Source organism: Chlamydotis macqueenii, chromosome 3 (genome assembly GCF_036417535.1).
Source record: "Chlamydotis macqueenii isolate bChlMac1 chromosome 3, bChlMac1.mat, whole genome shotgun sequence".
Lineage (NCBI taxonomy): Eukaryota > Metazoa > Chordata > Aves > Otidiformes > Otididae > Chlamydotis > Chlamydotis macqueenii.
Window position 1 is genome coordinate 78,251,482 of NC_141558.1, and position 24,091 is coordinate 78,275,572.

General features: G+C 41.0%; 1 protein-coding gene across 1 annotated transcript in view; it reads left to right on the top strand.

Moving 5' to 3' along the window:
- KCNH1 (potassium voltage-gated channel subfamily H member 1) overlaps positions 1–24,091 on the top strand; it is a 189,468-nt gene that overhangs the window by 76,502 nt on the left and 88,875 nt on the right. The window contains exons 8-9 of the mRNA XM_086744148.1: positions 18,646–18,845; positions 22,459–22,711. Coding sequence (XP_086600274.1) covers positions 18,646–18,845; positions 22,459–22,711 — 453 coding nt within the window. The remainder of the gene's footprint in view (positions 1–18,645; positions 18,846–22,458; positions 22,712–24,091) is intronic.

Genomic DNA, 24,091 nt, shown 5'->3' on the forward strand with positions numbered 1-24,091 from the left:
ACACACAAAAAAGGAGGAATACTTGTGTAAAACAAGTATTTCTACTTGCTGATCTCTTCAGTTTGCCCTTATTTTGGGGTTCTGGTCTTTTGGGGCACTCAAAAGCCCCATGTTGTTTGGCTTGTTTCAGCTGAGGGTGCTCTGCAGCTTGAAGTATCAAGCCTCAGGTTAGAAAGATATGCTTTTCGGAACCAAGAAGCATTTTAAATTGATGGCATTTATACAGTGAATACCTTTCCAGAAGACTGAACAGCAGCAAGCCTACAGAAGCCAATTCCTTTATACGTTGCCTTATCCCTTGTGATTGCTGTGACGATTAAATAACTTCAGAGTAGAAAAAGTTTGAATGGCATTTGCCTTGAGCATTCTTGTGCAGTGCTTTTCTAATGAGCTCCCACACTTCCAGCTTGCAACTTCTAGTATTTAAAGCTTTCTCTGTGCTTTCACTTTTATTTTAACATTGATGAAGTGTGTTTATTTTAAAAGACTTTTATTAGCAGTTGTCCCTTTTGTGTGGAGTATGAAACCATGAATTAAGGCAAGTAAAGGTTTTATATTCATTGCAACTTAATTCTGTTCTAACTTTAGCCTAGCTGGAAGTATGAGTCTATCAGACAGTACAAGGGAAGTATAATACAGGAAGGAAAAAAGCCCTGATAATGAACACTCAAACATTCTGAAGTATTTTTCTCAAACACTTCACAAAATATCTATAAATGTTCGTCAAACTGCTGTGACAGTGCATTCCCACTATCATACTGCTGTTGGAAATGCTAAAGGACATTGCTCCTCTTTTAAGGCTGAGGAAGAGGAGACTGTATGCAAGTACCAGCAGAGGGAGTCAAGACTGGGCATTAATTGCAGATTTTCAGATCGCAGTGGTCATCGTCTGGAAGGGGAAACATCATCTTTATGTGTGGGGTGAAGTATAAAAAGACCTCCTTTAAGAGTCTTCTGCCTTCTGTGTGATACACATATATGTTTTCTCCCTCCTGCACTTGGATTAGGAACATGAAAACATATTCCTGTCAAAATGGTTTACTGAGCAATTTCCCTCTTTCCTGTGCCTTTCTCGCACCACACTAATTTGAAGCATAGAACGGGGTAGCGTTTAGAATTGTTTGAGATTTCACATCTCTGCCCTGTCAGTGGTAGAAAAATAATGTCAAATAGGAAAGGCTCCTAGCAAGATAGATGCACACAGCTGGGGAGGAAAAAAGGTTCCAGATATTGGCAACATGCTCAGAAGAACCGCTATCTCTTCTCTTTCCAACTGTGGAACAGCGATCTCTAGATGGATGGATGCTGTCCCTGATGGCACAATGGTGAGGAGAACTTGGACAAGTGAAAATGCTGTTAAGAGACTTGTGGCTGTCCAGAAGCTCTTGAAGTTCTTTTCTGCTGGTCTGCAGAGTAGCACAAAGGACTTTATCCTTCCCTTTCACACCCTGCTTATGACAACCTGTTTACTTAGACTTTGTATGAAGGATACTGTTAGGACCCAACATTTTTCTTCTTGGTTCCCTCTACAATAATCTCTCTGGATTTGTTTTCTAGGCCCCTTAGCTTGTTCTATGAATAAACACCCTTGTGTTTATTCTTTCATCTTTCTGACCTATTGCCTAAGCTTTCAGCATTGAAAAAATGGAGAAAAGTAAATAAAAATTATAGAGTATTTGCTTTAAGATACAAAAAAAGAGAACTATTTATTTTCATTAGCCTCTAGCAAAGACATTTTCACCATATTATTTATTATTACAGGCACTGTGTTTCTCTGGTCTGACTTGCACAGTCTAATGTGCCTTGCATTGCAGGTGCAATGCTGACACACTCTTCAAACAAAGCTTTTAGGGATGCTTGTTAGCCGCAGCTCAGCCTACTGCTGCTGTATTCCACTTATTGATCTTAGTGAATGTTGTCCCAACTCAAACAGTTTTTCATTAAGCAGGCTTTTGATGTGATTTCTTTTTCCTGGAGAAATGGATATTCACCCAAAGACACTGTTTCTGTTTTCTCCTGGAAGCTGGTTACCAAACATTCAGAGAGAATTGGTGCTTGTTAGCCTCTAGAAGCTGCAGAAGGTTCTGGACACAGAAAATAGATGTTATGGCCTACAAAGGAAATAGACTGATAGGCAAAGGGCAAAGCAAAACGCGGAAAAAAAACCTGCCGCTTATCTCATCAGTGCTGAAAAATACTGCAAGTACAGTGCGGCAGCCAGCGGGGGCTGGCACATAGGGGAGAGGACCTGAGCTGGCAGGTTTGGGCTGAGTTCCCAGCTCTGTCACACATTCTCCCGTGTGACCTTTTGCAAACTGCTCCATGTCTCTACTTTGCCTGCCTTGCCTCTGTAAGTCTTCAAATCTTACTAGTACAGAATGTCTTTTACTGTGCTCTGTACGTACCATGCCACTGTGGAGCTATTCCCTCCCTCTGCAGTGCTGCTGAAGTGTGTCTTTTTGACTTTGAGGATATTGGTATCAGTAAAGGCAAGCCTGTACAGAAAACTGGCCATTTTAACTCTCTCTGTATTCTTTACCAGTTCAGCTGTCGCCTGGTGCTTTGTGTTCCACATTCCTAACCTCACCTGTGTTCCCCTTCTGCTCCTCCATCCCCCTTCTTACTTATTTAGGTTTGTGTCCCTGTTCCTCCCTTTCTTCCCTGACTCCAACCTGTGAAGACTCCCTGTTCTCTTGACCATCTAATTTAACTTTGATTCTCTCCTAGTCATTAGAGTTCTCTATTGAGGCCGAGAAGGTCTGGCAGCCTCTTTGATGGGTCTGCGAAGCTGTTGATTTAAATTTTGCAGGCTCTGTGATGCAGAGAGACTGCTAAATCACTGCTCCCATGGCAGGTTTCTGAAAGGCTGGAGGAAGACCGAGTATTGAATAGAAAATTGGAAGAGCTGAGAGAAAACAGGAGGGCAGAACTTCTGGAAGGAAGTGCAAAGAGTAATTTTGGGCCAGGTAGATGACAAGAATTTGACAGGGAGGAATGGTTTAAAGAAGAGTATATGTGTACATATAGGGTAGGTGGAAAAGGCAGGATGGATGATTATCCATCAGAGGGAGCTGAAACCATGGTGAGCTGTTCCTGAATGCTCAACATCAGGAGTGATATTTAGGGACAGCTTCAAGAGATACTTATTCAGAAAACATAGCTATGTGGTTTGCAGGTAGACTCGCTTATTTACAAACAAACAAAAAACCCAACCAACCAACAAAAAAAAAAACCCCAAAAACCCAAAACAACAAACCTAAAAAAAGAAAAAAACAAGCCAAAACCCAACACTGAGACTGTGTACCATTCAAAGCATGTCGAGTGAGCTTGACAGAAAAATATTTTAATAGCCTGGTGCTCATGTGCTGATTGATCACAGCAACAGATCAAAGATAAGTATTCTGTCAAGAATCATTAATATCTGTCAGCCAGTAGTAGCTGTATAATATCAAAAATTTGAGCTGTTGAAAAGCATTCTATGCTTGCCTTGTTCCTAAGACCAGTTGAATGAATATTCATGCTAGCGCACACAGCTTACAAATGGTTCTTCACTTCACATAGCTTTTAAAAGATGAGCATGCAGGTTATTACCACAATTTGTTAAGTGCTAAAGTGAGTTCCTGCATTTTTACTTCTTTATAATTTGATAACTTGAATACCTGTAAATGGCATGGAATATATTTACCACAATTGTTTCTGTTAGTCTCTAATTATTATATGAGCTGTAAGATCTTCTTATTGCCTCCATGAGTGAGAAGGAAGAATTTTAGATTATCTGGTAGGTGCTTCTTAGAAGCTACTGCATGTGGCAGAGAATTACAGAAGGCAAGTTCTTCAGTGCTTAAACAAGGGAAAGACTTGTGATAATTATGAAAGCTCCTCTTCTGGAAGTCCTCTGGTGTTCTGAAAATTATCCCTGATGTACAAGAAGTATCAGGGAATGCTTCCTTAATGACTGCCTTGGGACTGCTCCAGGATTAGGCTAGATCTAGTCTTCTGTCAGCAGAGTAGTGATCTGAACTGTCAGGACTTTTTGGAATCCAAAGATCAAGATATAAGTTCAGGAGGAGCCATTGTTCTCATATTATGTGCTCTGTATCACGGTGAGGAACAGTTTACTCGGAGGTTTGACTCCTGCTGATGTGCTAGGGCTAACTTAAACAGAGATTCTGGCTTACTTTTACCAGTTGTTACAGCCATCCCTGTGGTTCCTAGTACTTTGTTAATGCACACGTGTGAAATCACTTAGACCAACCTTTTTCCTAGGATCTTTTGGGAATGCTAGGATAGTAGGCCTCCTCCACCCACTGGGGCTGGCCAAGTAAAGCTTCCTGGAGCATGCCTGAGACAGAAAATGCATTACTCTGTGGAGAGGTGAGAGCAGAGAGGTCTGTGTTTATGTCTAGAGGTATCTGCCTCTCCCATTCCAGTCAATTACTTAATGGTTAAAAGGTTCCAAGGATGTGGAAGAGTTGGGTTCATATCCCTGCTGTATTTATGGAGACTGAAGCAGGTCTAACAGTAAAAACACTTTTCTTCTCCTTCCTCTTTCTCTTAAAGTACCCAGTCACCTTTAGGTGAAGGAACTCTACAGGAAAATGGGAGACTCCTGCACTGAGATTTGAAATACAGGCCTGTTGTATTCCAGATGTACATTGATTACAGGGGAGTATAGTTGCAGTCTTCCCTAAATCATCCTTCCCTAAGCAAAGCCAAGCTTTGTGTGCCTAACTACTGGATGAGGTTTAGCTGCAAATTATTGGCAGAGGTATTTCATTACCTTTGAGAGTCCTCTGTGCTTTCTGTTGGCCAGCTTCATCTTATTAGCATCTGCAAATGCCATTCTTGTGTGCCTCACTGGTTCAGGCACTGCATAAGCAGTACAGTTCTCTAAAAAGGTCCCAATGGGATATTACTACATCATCATTTCTGACTGTATACATTTGTCTATATGCAAATATATTTGCATTTTGTGCTGGCTTGCTAACAAAGAACAAAATGCAGCTACCTGACACTTTTTAGATGTCAGATGATTTCTATGTAATATTTACTTTCAAAAGATATTAGGCAGTGTCTGTTATGCAATAACATCTACCCTGAATATAATGATGTATCTTTTTTAGAAGTTAGGTATGGAACTCCCAGCTGTATGCATGCTTACCTTTACTGCTGCTTTTAGTCCTGCTGAATTCTAATAAAACAGCAGAGTCAGTCTGGAATACAAGCATCTTCAAGAGTGGAGCCATAGGAACAGTAATGGTTACCCATTTCTGAAAGTTAGACTGTAACTCTCTTCACCATTCCAGAGAAAAGTAGTATTCTCACATGCAGTCATCCATGATTTCTCATTAAAAACCCAAACACTTGTTTCAGTTGTTTTTTGACAAGGCATATGTGTCTTCACTAACCTGTCATTTCACTCGTCAGTAAAGAAGGCCCCCTAGAGAAGCCACTTTTCCCATTTCTCAGTCCTGTATGTACTGTATGCACCTATTGATTTTGGTCTGCAAGTACATCTGTGATTAGCGTGTGGGAGAAGCATGACTCAGGACCTAGTCATTCCAGTGACAACTATTCTTTAACCACCTCAAATTAGTCTTCATCTGTGAATGTCATAGAATCATAGCATGGTTGTAGGTTGTAAGGGACCTTAAAGATCATCTAGTTCCAACCCTGCTGCCGTCGGGCAGGGACACCCTCCACTAGACCAGGTTGCTCAAGTCCCCATCCAATGTGGCCTTGAACACTTCCAGGGATGGGGCATCGACAACTTCTCTGGGCAGCCTGTTCCAGTGCCTCATCACCATCAGAGTGAAGAATTTCTCCTTATGTCTAATCTAAACCTACCCTCTTCCAGTTTAAAGCCAGTACCCCTTGTCCTATCACTACCTGCCCTTGTCAAAGGTCATTCCTCAGCTTTCTTACAGGCCCCCTTGAGGTACTGGAAGGCCAGTATAAGGTCTCTCCAGAGCCTTCTCTTCTCTGGGCTGAACAGCCCCAACTCTCTCAGCCTGTGCTCATAGGAGAGGTGCTCCAGCCCTCTTATCTTCGTGGTCTGCCTCTGGACCCTCTCCAACAGGTCCATGTCCTTCTTACATTGGGGGTTCCTGGAGCTGGATGCAGTACTCCAAGTGGGGTCTCACCAGAGCGGAATAGAGGGGGAGAATCACCTCCCTCAACCTGCTGGTCTCCCTTCTTTTGATGCAGTCCAGGAAGTGGTTGGCTTTTTGGGCTGCAAGTGCGCATTGCCAGGTCATGTTGAGATTCTCATCCACCAGCACTCCCAAGTCCTTCTACTCAGGGCTGCTCTCAATCCATTCTCCACCCAGCCTGTGTTTGTGCTTGGCATTGCCCTGACCCACAACAATGCAGGACCTTGCACTTGGCCTGGTTGAACTTCATGATGTTGGCATGGGCCCACGTCTCCAGCCTGTCCAGGTCCATCTGGGTGACATCCCTCCCCTCCAGCATGTTGACTGCACCACACAACTTGGTGTCATCGGTGAACTTGCTGAGGGTGCACTTTATCCCACTGTCCATGTCTCTGACAAAGATGCCAGTCCCAATGCTGACCCCTGAGGAGTGCCACTCATCGCCAGTCTCCACCCAGACATCTAGCCGTTGACTGCAACTCTTTGGGTGCTATCATCCAGCCAATTCCTTATTGACCAAATGTTCCATCTGTCAAATCCATGTTTTTCCAGTTTAGAGCCAAAGATGTTGTGTGGGATGGTGTCAAATGCTTTGCACAAGTCCAGGTAGATGATGTCATGTGATCTTCCCTTATCTACCAATGCTGTAAACCCATCATAGAAGGCCACCAAAATTGTTGGGCACAGTTTGCCCTCAGTGAAGCCATGTAAGCTGTCACCAATCACCTCCTTATTTTCCATGTACCTTAGCATAGTTTCCAGGAGATTCTGCTCCGTGATCTTGCTGGGCACACAGGGGAGACTGACTGGCCTGTAGTTCCCCAGTTCTTCCTTGTTTCCCTTTTCTAGTCACTGGGAACTTCACCAGACTGCCATAACTTCTCAAATATGATCAATAGTGGCTCGGCAACTGCATCCACCGCTTCCCTCAAGACCCACGGATGCATGTCATCAGGTCCCGTGGACTTGTGCACCTTCAGGTTCCTTAGATGGTCTCAAACCTGATCTTCTACAGTGGTGTGTTGGTTTTGTTTAGTTGGGGGGGCTACAGTGGCAGCTTCTGCAAGAAACTGCTAGAAGTTTCTCCTGTGTCTGATGGACTTGGCTGGGTCTACGGCGGACCTGCTGCTGGCCAATGCCGAGCCAGCTGGTGACAGAATGTTCCCTGATAATGCCTCTGCAATAACGTACCTAAGAAGAGGAAATTTTTTTTTTTTTTTTTTTTTTTTTTTTTTTTTTAAAAAGGAAGATCTGAAGAAGCAGAGGCACTGGCAGAGAGGGGGAGGCACAAGCCTTGCAGGTGTCACCCTCTGGCCTCCTGCCAGGCGGCCGACTGGGCCCAACTCAGTCCAGCCCAGCTGCGAGGAGAGGAGATGTGAAGAGAATGTGAGAGGCCTCTGCCTGAGCCTATAGTGAAGAATTTATTGTGAGAGGAACAGCTGCAGATGCCAAGGTCAGTGAAGAAGGATGGGGAGGAGTAATGCGGCTCCTGTCCAAGATTCCCCTGCAGCCTGTGGTGATGACCATGGTGGAGCAGGTTGTCCCCCTGCAGCCCATGGAGGTCCACAGAGGAGCAGAGATTCACCTGCAGCCCATGGAGGACCCCATGTCGGGGCAGGCAGATGCCTGAAGGAGGCTGTGGCCTGTGGAGGACACGCTGGGGCAGCCGTTCCAGGGGGACTGCACCCTGTGGAAAAACGACCCATGCTGGAGCAGTTTCATGAAGGACTGTGGCCCGTGGGAGGGATCCCACGCTGGAGCAGGGGAGGAATGTGAGGAGTTCTTTCCCCAAGGAGGAAGGAGCGGCATAAAGCAACAAGTGATGAACTGACCATAACCCCCATTCCCTCTTCCCCCCCTGTGCTGCTTGGAGAGGGGAAGGAGGTAGAGAGAGCTGAAATGAAGTTAAGCCCAGGAAGAGGGAGGGGTGGGGGGAAGTTACTTTGTTCTCTTTCTCATTATCTTGCTTTGGTTTTACTAATAAGAAATAGTTTTCCCCAAATGGAGTCTGTTTTGCACGTAACAGTAATTTCAATGATCTCTCCCTGTCCTTATGACAAACCTTGAGCCTTTTTTGTTATATTATCTCTCCTTATTCCCTCAGAGGGTGGGGGAAGTGAGTGAGAGACTGCATAGCTGGGTCCTGAGTGGGGCTAAACTATGACAAGTGGGCAGTTCTTCATTCTTCTAGTCCCTGCCTTTGCCTTCTACAACTTGGGTGATGCGGCTAGAGCACTTGCCAGTGAAGACTGAGGCAAAAAAGTAATTGAGTACCTCAGCCTTCTCTATGTCCTGGGTAACCAGGTCTCCCATTTCCTTCTAGAGAAGTCTCATATTCTCCCTAGTCTTCCATTTATCACTGATGTACCTACCTATGTCATCTATCTCAGACCTCATTGGTTTACTCAACATTGTTAAAAACTTCAGTATTCTTGTTTGTGTTACAAACATTTAATGGTGTTTATATCTATTTAATGACACAGAAAAGGGAACCTTTTGGACCAGATTGTCTTTAGCTTTGTTTAGGAAATGTTTGAAAACCCTGTATGGAATATAATCACATAACTTGTTTGTACTTGTTACACCCAGAAGTAAAAGATGTGCATGTGCAAGATGGGATTGGCAGGTCACTCAATGTCAGCTGAAGAACATCTTATGCTCTTTTTGTGGTTATTGAAATAACAGCGTGGGAGCCTGGCTTACCAAAGTCAGAAGCTTCAGACTGAGCTGCAGAGAAGCAAAGTAGTAAGGTACAGCACAGCCCAGTTAAGTGTAATAGCTTTAGGGGCTTCTTTTCACAGTAAACTTCATCTGAACTGAGAATTAATTGTCCTTAACTCCAGTAACCATTCATCCTGTAAGGTGCAGCCTTGCTCTTAGCTCTAGCTGGCTGACCTGTCAACTGAACAGGCTTGACAGCTTTTCGGTGATTAACACAACCTCTCTGTGCACCAGTGTATAGATCACTGGTGGTTTTGCCGTGTGACTGCTTGGGGCAAAGCCAGCTTGAAGGATGTTAGTGAGTATGAGCAAGGTAAGCTACAGAAGACCCAGGTGTCATCTCAGTTACACACTTTTTGTTCTTTTGAGGGTTTTGTTTAACTAGTTTTTGATTTGAGGACAATGCAGCTAATCTGGAGAAGTTACTTGTCTCTGGAATCTGTGGGACAAGGGATTTTTACATGAGCTGGTTGGTTGAGGCCAGCACTCTTACCACCCACGTCTGGTTCACTTCACAATTAAACCACAGTGCCTTCATCCCACTCTGCTTTTAATACTGGCATAATTTATAGGCATTAAAATTTTAACTTTTCTTTTGTTCTCAGAAAAGACAAAGCCTAAAAAAAGACTGTGATATACTTGCTATACTTGCCTTTGTAAGTCTGTGGATGAGAGTGGTTGAAGAGAGCTGCTTTGTCGCAGTATTTCTCCTAACCATGTCCTTAACTTTAGTCGCAGGCATACATGCTCACACCTGTGGAGCAGGGTTTAAAGCCTGTGTTTAACTGCGTAGCTGAGTTGAGGTTTTAAGCCTAATGAGAAGCAAGATCACTGCAGCCTCAGGGGAGGCTGTGGGTCCTTCCTCCTTCTAGTCTTACTAGTGGATTCGGATCTGAACACACTCAGCAAGAAGTGCACCCAGCTACCAACTTCCCACATGGGCACTCTGGCGGGAGCAGAGGAATCCATTTGTCATTGGTAACAAAGGATTACTTTAAGTCTCACTCATATGTGAGATATCTTAATTAAATGAGGTCTGGAGCAATGACCAAAAGGAATCGCACTGAAGAATGCTGCTTGGGCAGCTGTCAGCAAGTGACTTTATCTGTCAAACTCTTAGGTTGTAGCAGTGATGGAGGGAAGTGCAGTCCAGAATTCAGTATATGTAAGTGACAGATGATGGCTGTGATGTGCAAAATTGAGATCCAGTTCTGAACTCTCAAAGGCTACAGACAGGTTATGGCAAAATCAGGCTCAGGAGTTGCCAACAGGAATGGGTGTGAGCCAGCAGTACAAAGCCCAGCAGAACATGTGGCAGCATTGTAGGGAAAGGGCCAGAAAGACTGGATAAACGATAATCTCCTTTAGCCTCTCTAGATTTCCATTCTGCAAGGCTTTGTGGAGAACGTCATAGAAATCACAGAGGAAACAGGGTAAACAGAGGAACCATAAAAGCTACCTATGTAAGCAGTTTCACATGAAGAGAGAACAATTTTCCCCTTTAATTCACTCCTTTCTTTAATCTTTTCCTAACTTATTTTTTTTATGTGTAGCTCTATTTCAGTAATGGATTTTTTAAAAAAATAAGTTTACTCCTAATTGGGGGTAACCACTTCAGGTAAGTTGAGAGCAGATAAAAAAAAACAGCTTTGAAAGCAAAAACCTTCATATTGGTGCAAGTCAGTAAAAACCTAGAAGCAGTATCTGGAGATTTAATTTTAACCAAGTAATTGAAAATGGCCATGCGTTACCCTGTATAAATTGTAGAAGAAAAATGATGCACTTAAATGGCTCAGTCATCATTTAAATGGTGATCTGTTCATTAGTGCTGGGAAATGAAATGGAAATCCATTTCAATTTTCTTGACAATTTAAATTTTATTATCCATAAAATTCTACAAAACAGTAAAATAGTGTCCTTTCTTGCAAATTGCAGAGGATTTAAGCAAATTTTACCATTTTAATAAGTCTCCTCATGGTAAAACCTGTGCTAGTGAATACATTGAGCTGAAGTTATCCCTTGTTGATAAAAGTGTCCCACTGGTGAGTCTGGCCTCGTATGTTTGGAATACAGATGGTTTGTGCAGCTGTAATCTGTTTGTACAGTTAGTTTCCTCTTGCTAATCAAATTGGCTTAGTCTAGAAGCAAGGCTTAGCATTCACTGAAGAACACATGCTTAAAACATAGAGCACCATCAAGATCCTGCTCCACATTTGAAACCCTTTATGACCCTCCTGAAGATGTTCTGATAAATATCTTGGGTTTTTTTACAGGAATTGTAGTTGTTTTAACTAGCTGTGAAAATCAGTACATTTCCTGGCCATTCTGTCTTACCTTATCAGAGGTGAACCTATCTTGTGGAGGATAAAATATGGAGAGGTAACCGGAAAGTGCCATTTCTGCAGAATTATCTTCCTTTTTCTCTAGTCTTACCTTTGAGTAGTCTTGCTGATGTTTCCCCTTGCAAATTGCTGTCCCATATTGTTGTATTTTGACTGAAATAAAATTGAATCTGCAAGGAGCTTTCTGTGGACTCATTGATTAAACTATAATGGTTATTTGAAAGTCTTGTTGCTGTCAAGGGTGAAGACCCTAATTTCAATTAATTACATGGCATTTACCGTGTTTGTAGTTAGTCATGGCTATCTTGCAGGCCTAAGAACTTACCTGTAAGTTGAGGCAGAACATACATCTTCATATCTTTTTTTATGATCCATCTTTGGATGTAAAGTGATGTTACCCCATTGAGACCAACTAGTTAGTGGAAGTACAGGGCCTGGCAGACACATTGATGTCTTCAGATAATTTAAGTGAGAAGAGTCAGGTGAATATGTTGGTGTGCAGGTGCTGTTGGTTTACAGAATAACATGCAACCCTGTGTTCCTGAATGTGAGAGGAGCTTGTGGTTAGGGATTTTAAAGTCTACCAGCTTGAAGTTTCTCTGTATCCAGGATGCTCTTCTCTTTAATTCCTTTCAGTGCCATGCTTGTGTTGTCTTCTGTTGGCTTCCCTTTACAGCACAAATGTAAGGTACATCCAGACTCTTAGTCCTTAATTTTGCAACCAAGAACACATCCAAGTCCCCACAGGCTGGTTCTGACTTCTTGTGCATCTGATTGCTTTAGTAATCTGCTTTGCTGCAATAGACTCTGTGGCTGTCATTAGATCCCCTCTGAATGACTGTTAGCGCCTTTCAGTGTAAATATAATACTAAACTGTAGCTGTCAAAACAAATGAATGGTGAGTTTTATGAATCAGGATTCCTGCCATTTCACTTGTTTGGGCACGTCTTAATTTGCCAAAATCCAAACTTTGCAGTGTTGATTAGAGAGATTGTGTTAATTTAGTCAGGTGCTGCTGTACACAGGTAGGAGTTTTGGTGTTGGGCCCAGAGGTAATATCCACCTTTCCGTTGTATGGATTGCCAGGTGGCCATTCATCCAGGGCTCTGAGCAACCTGATCTAGTCGAAGATGTCCCTGCATCTTGCAGGGGCATTGGACTAGATGACCTTTGAAGGTCCCTCCCAACCCTAACCATTCTATGGTTCTATGTTAAGCAGGCTCTTGGATCCAAGATGCAGCCTTTCATAAAGTGCAAACTGGTGCTGGCCCTTCACTATGAGTTGAGAGCTGTTTATGTTGGAGAGCTTTCTTGCATGGCTGATGCTGAAATTTGTTTTATGGGCTTTTATTCACTTTGGCTCTGATCAGTTTTGGTCGGTCTGTTTTCCGATGCTGTTTATCTCAGCGTAAACATGCTGAAGGCAAAAGCAAAACCTGTTAGAGAGTTGTGCTGCCCACAGTGCCCAAGTTTGTGAGATCCTTGTGAGCCAAAACACCCGTGATTGCTGCTACCAGCTGCGTGGGTGCTACTAGATCAATTTAAAATAAAATAAAACTTCAGTTTTGAAGCATCATCAGGGAACGCTGAAGTTCAGCATCTTTGGAAGGTTTGGTGTTTTCCCAACGCTTACCTTTCTTCTTCCATATTAAGCCTTACACTGGCAAAATGTAAATGGTTTCAAGCCCTTGAGATAACAGGAGGTTAATCGCCTGTGGGTCTGTGTGGCTGTAGTAGCAGTCTGCTTTTATTTTGTAAAGTTGGGAAAGGATGTGAGAAGAGAAGCAGTGGAGCTGTTTGTTCCATAGCTCTTCTTAACTCTTCCCTTTCTGCCCTTACACGCTGCAGACAGCCTATTTTAAGGTGCACAGATGTTTCTACTACTCTAGTCCTTGGTAGTTGCTTAAGTGGCTTCTTAGAGCAGCTGTTCCCTTGTTTATATGTCTGACTTTCATTTCATTGCAGTTCTGGATTTTTTTTTTATTTTTATTTTTTTTGGTGGTAGGAAGAGGGAAAGAAATCATGTCTCTGATACTCTGTCTGTTGTTTAGCCCTTATCAACTGTGTCCTCACTGGTGGCCTATCCTTCTGCAGGGAGACATTTCCATTGTAGCTGGAGCCCAGCGTGGGCCTTCTATGTCCTGTCTGTTGTCAGCAGGGTGATTTCAGCAAATGTGGTGATGAGTTTGAGAAGACTTGCAGTAGGATTTGTTTAACAGTTTAATATAATTTCCCTGTGGTCTCTCTTCTTTCATCCTAGAAGTCGAGTGGTTCTGCCACATAGCTTGATGCTCATGCCTCTCATGGCCTATTCTGGCTTTCTACTTTGCTCTTTGCCATTGAATTGATTTTTCAGACTTGCTCAGTTGATAGTAGTGTGCCAGTCTGATCTTGCCATTGCTACTGCCTTGCTTTTGCTTCTGGGGTACCTAAGCTGAGGTGCGAATTACAAGCTCGAGTGAAAGAGGACTTAGGTGGAGCAGTGTGTCGGTTCAGTCTGGGAGAATAGAGAGCCGTGGGAAGAGCAGGATCAGTCGCTGGAACAGCATGGGGAAGAACTCCTCTGGGAATTTACTTTTACTTCAGAAAATGTCTTTTTCCCCAAGTTATGAAATTGAGGAATTGATGTACATGCTAAGAAGATAGTAGCAATTGTAACTTGTTTTATATCATGTGAAGATATTATGTAAATATACGGTCAAAATTCATAAAGTCCATAATATTAATTGACCTATTAGATTATGGCTAAGTTGTTTACATTTATTCTTACTAGCTAAATGAAATTATATCTCTGTAAATTGTATTAATAAAAAATAAAAGGTAGATAAAAGATTACAAATAGGAAATTTTATCATATACAAAGCTTCCTAAGAAGGAGCAAATTAAGCAGCTCTGCATCTGTCTTGGTAGAAAATGGCTTAACCTATTTAAATTGTGTACTATTCTAAAGATTATATAGGTACTCAATAAGTAAATCTTACTTTAGATGCTTTGGTTTCAAGTTACAAGACTACAAATAACAATTCTATCAAAACTAGTGCTATAAACAATTCGTTGATAGATACCTGTTCAGTCTAGTATTTGCTTGCAGACTGTAATTAACAGTTCAGTGTTTTTCTTTTAACTGCATGCTCTCTACCCATAAGTAGGCATAATTACCACTAATCAAGACCCCTAATCTAGAGCAATTATAAGCTCTTACATTGTTCTAATTGCACGTTTAAAAACAACGTGTTTTTCTCATATAATTATGTTATAATCCATACAATTATTAATTTCTGCTTTCCATTTTATCTGATCAATGTTAATTTTGTGTGACCTCACAATGTGTTATCTGAAAAATGCCTCTGAGGCATGCATTTTTTGTGGTTAATTTATGGTTATGTTTCGTCTTCAATACGAATTGGTATAGTGCAACAGGCTTTCAAGGCTGTGCTTTCTCTCGGCCATCTATGAACTCAATCATTTGTTGTAAACAAGGAACTTGTTAGTGAAACAAAAGTGCAGAGATACATTTAAATCATCTACTATTTTAAAATTGAATTGTATTGTAAATTGAATTGTATTTAGGTTAGCACAGGCTACTCCCTAAGTATGTAAAAGGGGTTTGTTTGGGTTTTTTGATTGTTAAGTAGAACTTGGATGCAGACAGACAGAGTTCCTGGATCAGCTTTCCAGAAAGTGAAAATGAAGGCAGTTCAGTTTTAGAAAGCACTGCAAGTCTCAGGGTGAGGATGTAAGAGGTCATTCACTGGTTGATGTTGGTCCCACTTGTTGCCGGATAGTTCTTATGCACACATTTTTGTGTGCAAGGGCTTGGGATGAGTGCGTTTTGAACAAATCATCATCAATCTGATGATTCATCTCAGGAACTGCATGCAGCGCTTACATCTGTAATTGGGGTAATTGCAAACCTCTCATTCTTGCAGATAGAAATTCTTCCTCTTATATTTCTAAAATCAGATTCCAGATCTTCTACTGTGTTAGCTGAGACCTACACTGACTTATATTTATTTCTTTATTCTTATTTGTTACATCATTAAAAGTAGCAGATGATTTGGTGACCTTTTCAGCCTGTGTCTGACCTTCATGATTCACTTCTGCGGGTAATTGGCTATTGAAATTACTATGCTTTTATCTTTGATGTTATTTAAACACTGGTTTAAGTGGGGTGACACAGGCTGCATTGTAAATGGATAGCCACGTTGTTGGGGACAATGTGTTTTTCTTTATCTATTGTCAGAAAAGAATATTAATGTCTGGGGCGGGGCGGGGGTGGCTCTGTCTTTTCTGAGGGATCTTGATATTCATGGAGAGGAAGTGTTTGCTGTCTGCTTGATGTGCTGCAGCTTTGTATGTAATGTTAGAACAGACTATTGTTTGTTCTCCAGAAGTTTTCTCCTTGGTTGATATGTAGGCATGGTTGCTACAGGCTTATTCCTGGACATAGTTCCTCAAAAAACTACTGCACAGCCTCCATCCAGCTAATGCATCCAAGGAAGCAGTTGAGGTCAGATTAATTTGTGACCTTTCTGCATGGTGCACTTGTGTCCTTGCTTGAGTCAAAGCCATCCCACACAAGGACATTTCCCCCTCCCACTCTCATATACCCCTTAAAATACTTTTCTTTAATTCCTGTGATGCACTGCACATAGGACTGCTAAGGAGCTGATAGACTCTACAGAGTCTGTAGGGCAACACTACAAACTGACCAAGGGCTCCAGGGACCTTTGAATATTGGTGTATGACTTGCACTGTTGCTGTTGCAGGGCAGTGGTCTAATGTCACAGTGTTCACTTGGTCTTGCGAAAAGGATTTGGAGGTTTTGCTCTGTCATAAATTGCCCAGCTTTCTTCCTGTAGTGGAATGTGTGCTGCTGAAATCTTTCTGAGGCTGCAGTGTACTGCAGTGGGTTCACTTCATTATTCCTTTGAAAAGAAAGAAAACCACACAGCTAGTTATTTCTGTGCAGAAGAGGTCAATGTTTAATATGTTAATGTATCTACCCAATATTAGGCTGCAAAAATCCTTGGCTTTAATATGCCTTTAATAGTAATAAAGTGGTTAGCTAATGATAAATTAAGGATTTTAAGTTTGAGGATTTTTTTAAAAATTAAAAATTAATGTAGGCAGGAATAGTTTTTCTTGCCAAGATAATTGTCATACTGGAGCGTAGCAGCTGCAATTTGCAGTGGAAATTGCTCTAGGACTGCTCATCTCATAATAATCAAAATGAAGAACCAAATTTCTGTTTTTTCTTTCGGCTTTATGTAGCTGGGCAGTAATGGGGCAGAGTGGGGACTCCATTTTACCTTTGCTGGCATAGAGCTATACATCCCAAGATACTGAATCAGCAGGTCTCGCTGTTTGCCAGAGAGCAAGAGGTGGTTGTATGCCCATGAGCATGGTTGCCCAGAAATGTACAGATAAGAATTTGCTTGTGACCCCTTTTCAAATCTGTCATCTGTTTTCAGCATTATACTGACTGGCAGAATAATTACGTCTGTGGATGCCTTGCGCTGCTGCAGCGTCCCACCAGTGGGACTTTGTAGTTTTGGAGGTTCAGTTTCTCTTCGGGAACCTGGTCAAAGTCTGTGTAAGTAGGGCCTAAGGTAACAGTATTGTAGGGTTATGTTTGCATCTTCATAGCAGAGAACAAACCAGGACATAGTTAGGGAAAGGTAATGCTGTTCAAATGCAAAATAGTCATGGATTAAGGGTTATTTGTAGTAAACCTGTTTTTTTAAAGCATTTCTTAATTCTTTAGTACACATTGTGTCAGACTTCCTGGTATGTTTTACCTCAGGCCCAAGTTAAGGTTAAACAGAGAAACAGTCTATACACTTCTAGTAATTGTATCCCTATTCATACTCTCCACTTTTTTTGTAAACTGAGTTTGCACATTTTTGTGTATATTTTTATACCCATCTGTACAGAAGGCTAGTACAGGAATTTATAAAAAGAAAATAAGTCATACAGTATCAAGAAGGAATTCTGTAGAGAATCAGCAGTGTAAAGGCCTTGAGCAAGTCTAAATTTAAATTGCATTTCTTGATGATCAGGGAAAAGACAGTCCTGTAAGTTTTTCTCTTGCATATTTTCAAAGTTTTTTTGGTCATAAAACACTTAAGCATCTTGGTTGGCTTAAGGCTACCTGCCTGTAACACTGACCTGAACAAATAGCTGCATTCTCAAAGGAATGAACAGGATGAGGAATTTATTTTTTTTTTAAAGAGGAGATGAGGAAGGAAATAAATCACAAAAAGGGGTATTTAGATAAGGCGAAATATTATATTATTTTTTATAAATATGACTTCTCATTTACTTTTATCTCAAGTGGAAGAGATATTGATAATTTGGTGCCTGTTTTGTGCAATGGGAAATGATAAAGAGGAAGAACTTCCTTAGCAAGCCAGAGCACTTAATGGTGGTTATCGGCTCATCTGCCATCTGATTGTTCCTGTCCCTCTACAGCCAGCCTCTCACTTATCACTGACCTGATTCACAACATGGGAAAGCTCTCCTTGAGGCTTCCTGTCCCTCCCTTTCATTGAGGGCTGGACTGGCTGGACAAGCCTCAGCCGCAGCCTCTGCAAGCCATCAAAACATGACCATTGGGACTGCCATCAGCCTGCTGTTCTGTCTTGAGCTTCAGCAGGCAGATCTTCTCAAACCCTATATGTTTTTGTCTACTTCTCTCCACACCTGGAAATACTGCCTGTTTTTCTTTCTCATGTTTATTCTTACACCCCTCTTGATGAACCACCTGGCTTCATAACTGTGCTGAATGAAGTCAGAAGGGCTGTACTGCATTTGGTCTGCGTTGGAGGGCTCTTGCCTCAGGCCTTGCTATTCTTCTGCCTGAAGAATATAAAACATAATGTGAGTTTTTATGTATTATTAAACTTACATCTATAAATCACTGACCCATGGTAGCTGGTTATTACATATTCTGTCTTCTGCTTTGATGCATTGTTGTTGTCATGCTGAGGTGGGTAATGATGACTCGGCTTACTACTGTGGTAATGCACTTAAAGCTTGGAAATCTGTCACGGATGGCATTTCAACATAGGCACTCTAAACTGGAGATGAAATTTTAAAGTATTTGCTGTCAAGCAATTTGTCTTAAAATTCTTGCGTCTTCTATTGTGGTTTTGTAAAGGTTGTATACTACTGAATTGTTTGATGGACAAATAGTTGTGTTTCACAAACTCTGTGTTGCAGGACTCGCCATCGCAAAAGTAGGTGGTGGTCCTCAATTTGTAGTGCTGAAGGTGACCTGTAAAATGTTGGCGCTCAACAGGCCTTCCTAACAAAGCACTGGTATTGCTTGTATTTCTGCAGGCATGGCATTTCCATTCTTAAAGCACAGTGGAATACAGACTGATCATCACTACTTATGTGTTATATCTGTTGTTTTTCTTTTACAGCCCTTCTATATGCAACCATTTTTGGTAATGTGACCACCATATTTCAGCAAATGTACGCTAATACAAACAGGTATCATGAAATGCTGAACAGTGTCCGGGACTTTCTAAAGCTCTACCAGGTCCCTAAAGGACTGAGCGAACGTGTGATGGATTACATTGTTTCCACCTGGTCAATGTCTAGAGGAATAGATACTGAAAAGGTAAGTAAATTAAACTGCAAGTTTCACATCCTGAAAGTATTTCATTAAAATGAACAGGATGTACTTGCTTAGTAAAGAAGACAAATATTCTTTAAATAGTTACAAGTAGCAGCTTCCCTTAATTTTAAACTTTCAAATACAGTATTTTGGCTATTCTGTCATACTGACATGTTACTGGTAAAAAGTACGTATGTGTTGCTGGGGATATGGAATGAAACAGTATAAAAATGATGAAGGAGAGAGCTTGATTTTCAGTAAATTAAGAAAGCTAAATAAAATGTTCCAAGTTCTAACAGCCTCAGAATTTCTTCAAATTACATTTTTTTTTTTTACAATTTTCCTGTTGTTTGAAGTTGTTTGAAGCTCTGTGAGCCTGAATACAAATTAAAATTTGTTTTGTCTTCGTAGAATTTGAACATAATATTCTGTGTGCAGGTTAAAGGTATCAGTGAAAGCTGGAAGTCATTACTGTAATAATAATGTATTGTTTGAAATCTGTCTTATGTGAGGCAAATGTTATCATCCTAATTCATTGAATTTACAAGTAAAATTCCCGCTGTGTCTTTTGAAATAACAAATGACCCTTCATCAGAACAAATGCACAAAAGCAACTACTTACCACTTTCATATTAGTTGCCAGCTTTTATGGAGATAGATACTATTTTTCTTCTGCTTGTAAAGAGCTGTGATTTGTGGGGTGTTTCATTCAGGAAATCATACCAGTGCTCTGGTCACCAGGCTTCTGGTTGGTGGCTTAATTTAGTATTCAAAACTGTAGATGATGCAGTTAAAGAGTAAACAGTCTCATTTCTGTCTAGCTGTTACAGCATCGTTATGAAAGAGTAGAACAGATGTGGCCTTGCAGTGGGTTGTCTGGAGACTGATGGGTACACAGGGTACTGTTTGCTTTCCTTAAATGATCTTCAGCCTATAAGCCATTTAGATCCCAGACCATGATTCTGGGAAGCACTGTCCATCATACTAGCCTTCAGAAAGAAATCATGTTTTAATATTGGATAGTGCTGATCGGAAGCTACTCTGCCTATTTTCTCACAAAATATCTTTGTGCAGGGTTATGAGTTTGAGGTAGGTACATATGGGGAAGGTGGAGAGACAACATCTGAGGCTATATAGTGTAATGAATGCTGGTGCTTTCATTCACCCCTGGTACAAGCTCCCGTCATCATTTTAACAAAGCAACAAAAAAACCTGCTATGTAAAAGATGTTTGTTTTAGCTTATCTTCAAAGTTCATTCTTGGCTTCCTCTGATAAGGAAAGAAATGCTTTAAGAATACCGAACCAAGCACCACTCACTGTAGCCTTTGAGAATTCTCTTAATAAACAGGAAAGAAAGTCTCAAATTATCAGGACATCAAAGAGCATAATATGGTGTTGATTTCAATAACTGATGTGTTCATAGCTAAACTGCCTGTAGTGATGACTGTAAAACCAAAAAATCTGCTTTCATCTGCATAGCAAAAGCTAGCAGATATGAGACCAACTAATGGCTGTGCCAATCCATAAACTCTCAGGTCTGAGCTCCGTTGGTTTGATGCCTGTGTATAACTTCTAGGATGTCACACCATGAATAAAACATGTATTGCTCCTGTGGCAGAACAGTGGTAGTTGTGCTGCCGAGTGATGCAGTGCAGCTTCCTACAAAGGAGGCAGATATTTAAAGATGAACTTAGCACAGAATGAGTGCTGTTTTGTAGGCCACAAATTTGTCAGTTCTGTGTTAACTGCAGGCATGCCAAGGAGTGAATAATCAGCTAAAAGCAAAGTCTGTAAGTCTAGAAAATGCCAGTGTAACAAAATTTAATGAAGAGCTGCTGAAAGATTCTAAAATTAATCTATGAAGATATGTTTCTTACCTCCCGTATACATGAAAGTCTTCTGCTGTTTGTCTGTAACTCTCAAATGTCTTTAATACCTCTTTATTTTTGTGAAATCTGGAGACAGCTTCTCTAAATGGAGAATGGAAAATTAGTTAAATTCCTCTTAGACTGGAAAACTTAAGGAGTTTTTGGATAAGAGCCTCATTTTAAATATTCTCTTGTATATTCAGATTTTCTTACTTCTATCTCTATTAAAACAACTCTTTTTGTGCATGATACTCAAGTAACTGTGAAGTGTATGAGCGTGTAATTCCAGTGCCAAACTTTGGCAAGCACCTTTAAATACAGAATGTTTTTGTTGCCAGAGTAAATGAGATAATTGCAGCTATGGCTGCTACCTGTGTTCCATGGTAAATCCTGATCTTGCTACTCCCAACCCATTCTTGTGAGCCTGGAAACCTGAGAACCGGTGGGTTTGGCTGCCACTCGCTATGGGGCAGAGAGAGATCATCCACGAGTGCCCTCCACTTAAGCACTGTAGAAATACATCTCTTTCAGGAGTAACATCTGTAATAGCAGGTGTGCTTGGAGCTGGGCCAAAGATGATAGTGATGGTGGAGTAATTTGTCTTCGGAGTGGCAGGTGTGATATCTGGAACAAGTGCCGTGCACAGAGTTAAGAGCTTGGTTCTCCGTGCTCAGATCTTGCACAGAGCCCCACTGTGAGGTGTAGGCATAGCCTGAGTGCTTCCTGGGTTACCGTTATGTTTTCCAGGAGTGTTTGCATTCAAGGCAGCCATCTCTTTCCATCCAGGAAAATGTGTGGCAGTAACTCTGAAGCTCACCCAGAGTGCTCCTTAATTGTATGGAATAGCTATTACTGATAAAAAAAAAAAATGAAGCAGATTTATACTACTCGGTGTTTTTCTCAAATAAAAATCCTGAGATGTACTTCATCACAGACTCTCCTCCAAGGATTTTGTCATCCCAAAAACCCGTTCATGTTATGTATTTCCAGTGTTTTTGCCAGGAACTTTTAATCTGTACATGCAGTAGTAATTCTGTATTCTTTCCACTCATCTGTCTGTATTGTATTGAAAACCTTCAGAAATGGCCCTGACTGGTACCTGCTGTGCTAAGTGTCAGTTTGTGTACCCTTAGGAGCACACATCATGAATTGCTGTGAGGAACATTGCATTTGGAAGATCAAAAGTTACCCAAGACAGTGTCACACATTAAAGTCCTTTCTTGTGTAAAGAAAAAGTCTGTTACTGACAGTACGGGATGAATTTTGAATACCTGCAAATCCCAATATTATGAGTTAATGAAACTTTTAATAACTTTTTAACTGAATGGATATGAGATTATATTTCTTCTCTATACAATATTTCTCTCACTTGGAGCATATAATTTGTGTAGGCTTCTCATGGAGGGGATCTGCATAGGAAAAGTGACCTACCCACTAGAAACAATCCTTCAGGAAGCTTTTCTCCAGCACTTTCTGTACTGATGTATTCTTAATTTTATTGTCTGAAAAACCTGAGGCCTTATCCTGATTCAATATCCAGCAGAGCATGTTGCTGAGATGAAAACATTGTTTTCTTTCAGGTATTGTGCCTCGTGTATAAATAATACAAAAATAAATGTATGGACTGAGCTTAGAAATTTTATATGAAGGAGGAAAGCAGTTCTTAAACCCTATGTAGTGAACTAGGGGTAATTGTGTGGCACATATAAGCCATGCGCAGGAATTGACTGCCTAATTTCCTTCTCAGGTTTTGCAGATATGCCCTAAGGACATGAGAGCAGATATCTGTGTCCATCTGAACCGCAAAGTTTTCAAGGAGCACCCAGCCTTCAGGCTGGCGAGCGATGGGTGCCTTCGAGCGCTTGCCATGGAATTTCAGACAGTGCACTGTGCCCCAGGAGACCTGATCTACCACGCTGGCGAGAGCGTTGACAGCCTTTGCTTTGTGGTTTCGGGGTCTTTGGAAGTAATCCAGGATGATGAAGTTGTTGCTATATTGGGTGAGTTTCACAGCTGATAATGTGTTGTGGACAAATACAGATGCATAGAGCATTTTTGTAGCCTCTTCTACTCAAGCACTTAACTCATTCTTTAAAAAGCTTCAGTCAAGTTAGGTTTGCCACAGCCTAGTGAGGTATATTTTAATGAACTTGTCAGCTCTATGGCGTTAGATGTTTATTGCCTGGAAAAATCAAGAGAGCCGAGAGAGAGGAAAAAAAAACTTGCTTAATGTCATGCAGGAGCATTGCATAGAGTCATTGACTTGTCCTTCCTGTTCCACACAGTAAATAGGAAGGACAATCATTTCATTTCCAGATTTAATCAACCCTATTTCTTCTGGTCAATGGAAGATGTACTTGAGCATTGAGATCCTGGTCATTCTTGGGATTCTCCCTATCTCATCACATCTCTTGTTGTTAGAAATTCCATTGTGAACTTCAGAAAACTTAGTTTTAAAGTGCCTGGCTTCCATGCCTCCTTCCTACCCCTTAATAATAATCCACTTTTGCTGAAAATGTTCATTAGCTTTATTTAAGATCTCATGTTGAAATAATATTTATCTTTTTAAAAGTAAAAAAATTTAGAACCAATTTGTGTTAACTTGGAATGACAGCTTTAGATTGGAGGCATTAAAAAAAAGGTGATAGTGGTGTGAACAACGTTCTGAGGCAAAGCTAAGGACAAAAGAGTGTGATAATCCAATAGCTGTAGATGAATCATTGGGTGGCTGGAGCACTGAGGAGGCGATATGTATCATTTGATTCTGTCAGACCCTCTTGTGATAATGTAAATTCTCATGGAGGCTTAGTTGAGTACCTGTCACTCATAGCAATCTGGAAAAAGAGAAACAAACAGCTTGGTAATCTTATTCTTTCTGAACACATATACTCAGCTCTCCTAAGAGGAATGTCTGCTGGAAAATGAGAGGCCAAATAAATATGCTGAGTTCAGTTTTTCTCTACTTCTGAACAAGATTACATATGTGGCATGGGGTAAATTTAGTGTCCAGGGGAATCAAGTTCATAATATTTTGTGCCACACCAGAAGCTAAAAAGGTGAAAAGTAGGGGGATAACTGGTTCTCTTTTGTTGTGGAATCACCTGTGCTGTTCAGTGCTGTATGCTACTAGAAACTTCTGCTTTTCTAAGTTGCGCATCAAGAACTTTTGCCATGTTGAACTCTCATGAATTAACATGGCAAATGTGGAACAGACTAAAGCTTCTCAGTTTATGTCATCTTTTATCCCATAATGCCACCTGCTGTGTCCATCACAAGAAGAAAAACTCAAAACATCTTGCTGCTCTATTTAATTAGTATAGGTAAAAAGCATTGAAATAGGATTTTTAAAATGTCCTTTAAAGATACAAGTTTTCTCCTCA